Source organism: Mercenaria mercenaria, chromosome 15, assembly GCF_021730395.1.
Source record: "Mercenaria mercenaria strain notata chromosome 15, MADL_Memer_1, whole genome shotgun sequence".
NCBI lineage: Eukaryota > Metazoa > Mollusca > Bivalvia > Venerida > Veneridae > Mercenaria > Mercenaria mercenaria.
In genome coordinates this window covers 1,729,193-1,737,892 of record NC_069375.1, presented here as the reverse complement: position 1 = coordinate 1,737,892, position 8,700 = coordinate 1,729,193, and the positions used below count along the sequence as shown (strand labels likewise).

The 8,700-nt window shown below is 35.4% G+C and overlaps 1 protein-coding gene across 1 annotated transcript in view; it reads left to right on the top strand.

Moving 5' to 3' along the window:
• The first annotated feature begins 3,130 nt into the window (after positions 1–3,130).
• The window catches only part of LOC123544933 (uncharacterized), a 38,239-nt gene continuing 32,669 nt past the window's right edge, over positions 3,131–8,700 (top strand). The window contains exon 1 of the mRNA XM_053524394.1: positions 3,131–3,566. Within this exon, the coding sequence (XP_053380369.1) occupies positions 3,503–3,566 (64 nt within the window). The 5' untranslated portion in view covers positions 3,131–3,502. The remainder of the gene's footprint in view (positions 3,567–8,700) is intronic.

The following is an 8,700-nucleotide window of genomic DNA, read 5'->3' as shown; positions in this document are numbered from 1 at the left end:
AAACTGCAATACAAACAGTCTACGCGTTTTTAAAATTAAATCAGTAAATGTAATGTGACATTCCGCTAGAAACATTTTGAAAAATGCGCGCTATATTGGTTATCTGGGGTGTTTAATTTTTCCCTGTAAAGTTTCCCAGTAATTCCGTGTAAAATTTATCGCATACTAATTTAAAGCACACAAAACATTCTAGTCATGTTTTGTTCAAATAAGAAAACAAAAACAAATTTTCCAATCGGGGTTTTTCCCTGTTTTTCCTATTGGAAAATGTCCCACTGGAAAAAATCCGATTAGAAAATTTTTTGGGTTGCCTTTTTTCAGCAAAAAAAAATTAGGCTTGGCATAATTCCGATTGGATTTTCAAAAGTTTCTCAGAAGACGGTTAATTTATGATGATAACTTTCACACACCATTTTAACACTATCTAAGCATTTTTGCACATTTTTTTTTTTTGAAAAAAAAAACCTCATCATTTAAGTCGGGAAAAATATCCAGCACGCCGAAATATGGATAAACGTTCTATTGGATTTTCAAGAAATTATTATTATTATCATCATCATCATCATCATCATTGTATACTACATTTTTATAGCACTCTTTTCTTACAAAATACGTTCAAAAGTGCTTTACATATAAGCATTTATATAATGTTCAATAAACAAAAGGTAATTGAACTATTATAGAAAGAATGTAAAATTAAGATATGCGATCAGACACCATATATCCAATCAAAGTTTGGGAAAAAAACGATCGGTCAAAGTTTCTTATTTGATATTATTGTACATAAATTATTTTGAAATAATGCAAAACACAGTCATATATTTTTCCCTAAACTCCATTGGAACCAAAACAGAAACTCCTGAGGTACCTAGAAAAGGCTGTGAAGTTTGCCAAAATCCTGGTTTTGCAAAGAAATCCAGGTGGCTGTTCCAAGTTACATAAAATCCCTCCATGCTTAAAGATGAAATGCTCTTGAAAGTCATTTTTGTATCTGACCTTTTGTCTCAAACTGTGACCTTGATCTTAGACATAGCGACCTGGCTCTTGCGCATGACATTCTGTCTAATCGAGTTGAACAAGAAATGCTCCGAAGAAAATATCGAACTTTGAAATCTACGTATGTCACTGACCTTAGACCGAGGTACACTGCTTTTGCGCCTGACACTTTGTCTCATCATGGTAAACATTAATGCCAAGTAACATCAACATCCCTCCAGGCATGAAGAAGATATGTTCCGGACAAAGACTGATAACGCCGCAGAATAAGAAAAAAAATGAATGTAATCAACTTTTGAACGTAACTGTTTTGCAGCTTTGTGTTAGATAGGATATCTAGTGTATGTGCAGAAAAATCAGAAGTTTCCTTATACAGTCCTACGACTTGCTACCATATCTATACGACTTTTCTTGGACTTAATTAATACTTATGTGATTATTGCATGTGAAATCAGAAATCAGTTTTTCACCGCAGGGAACTACGGGGATCCACAGATTATCATTACCACATGTTGTCTTGGGGCAGTTACCAATAGATACAAGATAAAGATCAAGTAACATTTTATTGTGTAATTTCATATGTAAATACATGCAATTGAAAATAGTCTACTTTCACGCACACGCACACGCACACACACACACACACACACACACACACACACGCACATTCAATAACTGTCTGATTAAGTATAGAATCATTTATTAATATTAATTAATGTATCTATCAAAACTTTTTATCAAGTAATGGATTTTAAATCACTGTCAAAAGTGTTCCGTTTTTTTTTTTTGTCATTTTCCATGGCCATCCGTTGAAACAGCAGGACTGTATAATTGTGAAAAGCACGGAAGGTTAAGGAATGGTATGTGTGTTGGCACTTTTGTCTCCTGGGAAATATACATGTATGGTATTTACAAAGATGACATGATAAAGTTTTGTTTTAATGTCGGAAATAATGCTTGTAGAACATATTTCAAGGCACAGACCTTTAGATTTAGGCTAAATCAAGATCTTTCTTTCAAATAAAATTTGGTTATATAATAAACATTAGAATATGAGTTTTCATTTATAAGCTATTTATAAATGCCAAATAAAGAAACATCGATGCTGTGTTGGGAGTCGAACCCAGACCACCACGGAAATAAAATGGTGCGAATAAAAATAAACCGCCATAATTCGGAAATTTTACTTACTTTTTGCTAAACCGATATTTCTCAAAATATTTTTTTTTTTGCTTTTATTAATTTAGGCCACACCAAATTAATTTCTTGGTCATCAGATTTTTTTTCAAATAAATTTAGGAGCGGGCAGCAAAATAAAAATCAAAATATTTGTTTTGGGATTTCACCTATTTTTGGAGCGGGCGAGGAGCGATTTAAAGAAAAAAAAGCAACGAGGTATCGGTATGGTCTACACATGTATATGTTTCCTACAGAATTGTTGACCAACTTATATTGAATGTCGCATAAAATACTCATGGTTTAATTTTTATAGAAAACTATAACAATTCAACCGGTAAGTATTTAGTATCTGACGTATCAGCAACATGATAAATTATTGTAAAAAATATTTACCACTATCTTCGTCTTGATATCAAGATGTATCATTGGTCACACACGTTGTATCTAAGTCTTTGCAATTAAATAAAATCATATACACCGGCTGAAACTCAAAAAAAAATTTTCGTACATATTCTTATAGAATCATTACTTTTTTATTATCGTGCACTAACCACTATTAACTGTTTGACATATTCTTACTTTATGTCTCGTTTTGATTTCATATATTCTTTTTAACATATCATCTGGGATCATCACAAAATAAATCTATTTTATTTATTATTTCCTGATTCTTATCTCAGTGTGCACATGCTACAGCACCCCAGAAACAGCACTGCTGACCCAGCATGATAATTAGATTTTTATTACTTGTAGTCTATTAACCAAATTAGTGGCACTGATAACTAGAGCATCAGGATGATGCTGGATTTGTCTGTAAGTCGTATGACTGTATATTGACATATTGTTTTGAGCTTTCGACCGCTGCAGAAAAAAAATGTTAGCGATTGGGTTACGTATAACTTCACGCCGAGTATTCATAACTTTGCATAAGTTGATACAAAAGCGTCCTGATAGTATAATCAAACACGTTTAAATTGGTACAAAATAGGGGGGAATAACTGATCAAACCTTTATGTTGAAGAATCGTCTCTTTTCATTCTTGTCAAAACCCGTTGGTCCCATTTTGAAATATTGTCTCATGATAACTTTTAAAAAATGCCAATATCGAATACAACTTTACTGATCTATCTATCGTGCGCACTAATGGTGAAACAGTATAGTGGAAAGTTGCCTTCAGAAACTAAGACTATCAATATTTCATTACAAAAAAATAACAAACGCTTATTGAGCATCTCTGTATTACAAAATATGATATCTGGACTTGCTTTAACAGTTCGAAATTGGTTGCTAGTACATTTGCTGCAAGCTGGAATCTCATTGTTTTGTTATGGAATCTACAAATTACTTTCGGAATTTTGAGTATAGCGTACTGGATTTTAAATTAGGAAAGTGTAAGTATTTCAGTTGGTCTGCTCTTGTCTAAAATATCAGTCTGCTTTTAATGATAAATATTCTTACTCTCTCCAGGAATGAAAGCAGTATTCTAATGTCAATTATTTTGCGGACTATTTCCTGTATTTAATTTCTGAATAAAGAATACTGAAGTTTGTGTGGGACACACCCATCATTAAAGTACAATTTTCATTTCGGATCAAACTTGAAAAATAATAGTATACCTGGAACTTATTCATGAGGTCACGATATTCCCATGTACGTATACCTGGACAACATACACTTTGAACCAGGAACATTCACCGATCCAACCGTCCTCTGCCCTTGTCAAAGGTAAACAAATATGCTGTAGCATTTTAACACGTATTTCACATAGGCGACGGTCAGGAGTGGAAGACGGTTGGATGTGTGTGTTTGTTACGACTCAAGGTGTCTGTGAGCTGGACATGGATTTTAAGCTTAATGCTGTAATTGTTATACTCTCGCAGAAAATATCAAGTTATTGTCTTCTGTTATTGTATCAGTAATAAAACTTTTGTAGGAAAACGAAAATAGTACAATATATACTGTTGATATCACTTATGTTTAGTTTCTGCATACAAGTTACTTTATTTCATGTCATTCAATTCACTCCTACTGAAGACAGAAATTTAAAATCATTACGTCAGATAAGTACATGTTGTTTACACAATTAACATACAATCAAAACCGTGAACAAAGACCACTCTTCGGAACAAGTAAAAGTGGTCTTTGTTCACAGGTGGTCTTTATTCGGGGGAAAGGGTCACTTCTTAGTTAGCCATTATCATGCTGATAAAAAAGTATTTTTACACCTTCTTTCTTTCTTTATGTTCTATGTATTAATTCGGCCGGTACAAACTTGCAAATTTTCAGTCAAGCAGTAATTCTTATGTTTACTATATTGCAAAAGTCGTGAAAATTCGGCGGTTTCAAATCTTTTCATGTCGGAACAGTCCAGCTTGGTCGTTATTGGGGCGTGGGGGAGGGGGTGCAAATATGACCCTTGGGAATGAATTAGGCCGGTCGCTGGTCGCGGTCGCCAGGTGGTCGCTATTCACAGCCTTTTTATGATCATTTTTCTACGGGGGACCAGAGACCGGTCGTTGTCGACAGGTGGTCGCTATTCACGGGTGGTCGCTAGCACAAGTTTGACTGTATTGCTTTAAATTAATATCACCATTGGTAACATGCAGTTTAAGTCTGCCCATTGTTCGCTTGTTTAGAACTAGTCTATTGTTTCGACTCGGAACCAACGCCAGTTATCATTGTATTGCGCTGTAGCATATCATTTAAGGTTCCATGTACACGACTATATGAACACATCAGCTGATGTCCATAAATTGTATTTCGGTGCTTATGGCATATAGCCTGTACAAACGTTTAGTTCTGCTCAAATCGGGACACAGAACATGAAACTATATTCATATCTTTTCTCTATCGTCTATGAATAGGCTGAATCAAACTGAACCTGCAACGTTTTCATTTATGTCTTGTTAGATAAACTGTAATATTTACACTTTGGGAGTCATGTCTTTACTTCATTCTGAAGTATGCTAAATTAAACATCGAGACAGCATGCAGAAGACAGACAAGGGAGACTTTAACTTTTCGGTTCTGTGTTTCAGGAAAATTTCTCTTACCTGATACTTGTGTTATGCTCAACTCGTGACATGCTTCTTCCTATGTGGTTTCGTGGATGCAATACTAAGAAGTTCGCAAACCCCTTGCCCTTCGTCGATGCGCAGATTGGGGCCTTACTCGGGGCAATGAATTTTCATGTGAAGAAGCAATCTAGCAGTTTCTACCTAGATACACGCCCATGATTGTGATTATACTATGCACGGAATGGGCATCTAGTGTCTTCCCCAACCATCAACACTTGACTGTCGCCAAAAAAAACAACAAAAATACGTACGAGTTATTTTTCTCTGGCATGGATTTATCTTTCGGTTCATCGCAAAACAATAAGAAAGAAAATAAAACGCAACTAAGACAATTGAAAGGAAAAAATGTTTATAAGAAGTGTACTGGTCAGGAACCCAGACAATCCTTGCGTGTATCAGTGCTATATACTGGGTACGTTAAAGAACCAGGCTGTCTATTCGCAACGAGCTAAGCTAAGTTAGCCGGACAAGCCTGTATCTGATTTCTGATCTCTCTGTCGTGGGGGCTTTGTCTCACTCTGTCCCTCTGGTCAGATCGCTCTGTGTCTGTACTAGTAGAGGATGAATTATGCGCCCTGTGTGGCTGCATTTGAACTATGTAAAGCGCCTTTGGACGTGAAATTGATCATGAAAAGGGCGCTATATAAATCTGGTATAATAATAATAATAATAATAAGAAGAAGAAGAAGAAGAAGAAGAATGTCGTTGTAATAATATTTTCCATTTAGAAATAATACGACCATTTTATCCTGTGATAACAGCAAAATATTTTTTTTTTCAGACTCTCTACTTTAAAATTAAGTTTTAAAAATGGCGGCGTCAGTCAAATTCGAAAAGGAATATTGAAATTATATTTTTCATATGTAACTGCGCAATAGGATGATACAGTACGATCCTCAAATATCAATATATATTGCTTTTGATAAATTTTGAGTTTGTAAGTACCTCGTTCATTTTAGTAAGGAATTGTGTCTTTATGTGGTTTGATTTGTGTTTTAAGTAGTGTCTATCTTGGAATTTTAGTGTTTTGCTAATTCCATTTTGGATGATAGTTTTTTCTTTCCTTCTTCTTTTGTTTTGTGTGGTTTCTTTTTTTTTTCTTTTCTTTTTTTTTTTTTTTTTTGGTTATTCCGATTGTTTCTCTGCCGTAATCTTTTTATGTCTTACCTTTTTCAGGTATCACTTTAACACTTTTCCAAATCTACTGGTATATATTCTATCGGTTCAGCGACTTCTTGTATTTTGGATTCTTCTGCTTCTTGCCAGCCTTTGATTATTTCTGCCCCTTCCCGGCTTATTTGTCATATCAAATTGCATCTGCTTTTTTTTCCTTTTGACAATGTACACTTACCATTGTTTGGCAAATTAACGTCTCACAAAATCAAGTTTACTTTCCTTCTATCATCTTAGTCGTCACATATATTCAGTCGGTTCAGTGATTTCTTGTCTTTCGGATTCTTCTGCTTCTTGCCGGCTTATTTGTCATATCAAATTGCATCTGTTTTTTTCCTTTTGACAATGCACAATTATCTTTTTTTTGCAAATTAACGCCACACAAAATCAAATGTATTTTCCTTCGATCGTCACATTTTACTACGTTCAGCAACTTTCATAGTACGTTCACACAAAGATATTGAACACGTCATGGCAATGTGTATTAAAATTTCTATTTGCTAGAAGGCAGTGGCTTAGGGTCAATTGGTTGGGTAAAGTGAAATCCCTTATTGCATTTTTACAATACAGCTGGTGATATAAACAAGATTGTAAAATACCTGGCCGAGTAAATCACTTCTGTATCCCTAACATGTTTGAGCTGGATATCCGATCTGCTTACATAGTCCCTTGTTAGATTCCGCGGTGGGTGGGGGCATCTAGTGACAAATCTAAACAAATTGAACATGGAAAAACAAAATGCAAACAAACGACCGCATACCTAAACAGACCCAAACGGCATGGAAGGGGAAAATCCATCTCACCGACCATACACATCCAACATGATATTTCCAAGATTTCTATTAATTCAGTCAACTGATGAAACTTTTAAAATGACATGTCTTTCTCCATTCGTAATTGAAAAATCACTTCAAGGTGTAGCTGGTGTTCCAAAATCCGTCAAAATGTTACGCACATAGGATCTGCTCGTTGAAGTAGAAGAAGCAGCATGCTCAAAACCTTCTTCAACCGGCCATGTAGAATGGAGGTCATTTGCTGTCCTGATCTTGCTGGAGTTTTGGAGTCTGAAATTGTGCACGGCCTTACTCATCAACATGTCACGGCTACTAGACGAATCAAATTAAACGATTAGGAAAATAAATTAACACAAACACTATTACGTTACTTTCGGCATACCTTTCCTTCCTTTAGTTATAAAAGTTGGATAACTTGGATGACAAAAGTTACAACATATATCCCTAATCCACTTCAATGCTACTGCTGCTTTAAGTTCGGACACAACGAGAGAAACTGCAAAAGTGATCACATTTGCCAAAAGTACTGTCGAGATGGCCATTCCCATGACGAGGACAAGTGCAATTATCCAATGCGTTGTGTAAATTGCAGCGATCTACATTCAGCCAGGTCTCGCAAATGCATCACATGGAAACTCGAGAAGGAGGTTCTTCATGTCAAATTCACACATGGCATTGGATTTCCAGAATCCAGACAAATTGCCAATGCTAGATTTACATCTCCATCACTCGCACAAACGTATTCATCAATCACTAAATATGTCGCTAACAAAACAACACAGAGTGTTGATGCTTTTACTCAAACAGTTTCAGTGACAGTTTCTCAAAATCCAGCCCCAACTTCGGAATCCAGTAAATAACAATCACATGTACTGATAAATCCTCAAGCTAAAGCTCTAGCTGCAATACAAAACATCCCTAATTACAATACGATCTGTAAAAAGATCCTTTGGAAGCAGCGAATTAAACAAAGAAGAATAATAATAGACTCGGTTTGATTGAGTCTGTTCATGAGAGGTAATGAAATGTGAAACACCTCTCACGCCCCCTAGCATCGGCTTACAAGCCACAATAACAACGAACATGCAATATATCTAACAATTCAACAAGTACTTCATCATCGATATAGGTGAATTAAACACTCACACAAAGAATGGAACTAAATACAGGAGGAGTGGTGAAGGGATCTAATGATCCTATTATAACCACTACAACCTTTTTGAACATATAGCAGTAGATGTAGATATGGAGGATGAGGAGGACGGACGTTCGTCTAAGCTTCCTGTCATGCCTCCTAATTTTTGACGGAGAAAACGTTTACTAAAGTTGCTTCTCCTGAGAAGACTGAATAGTGTGAATACCATGTTTCCAGATAGAACAAATTTATGTCGAATAAAATAATCCAGTGAAACTGTCGTGAACTTAAAGCTAATTATAATGAAATTCTTCTTCTTCTATCAAAATATGATATATCTTTGATA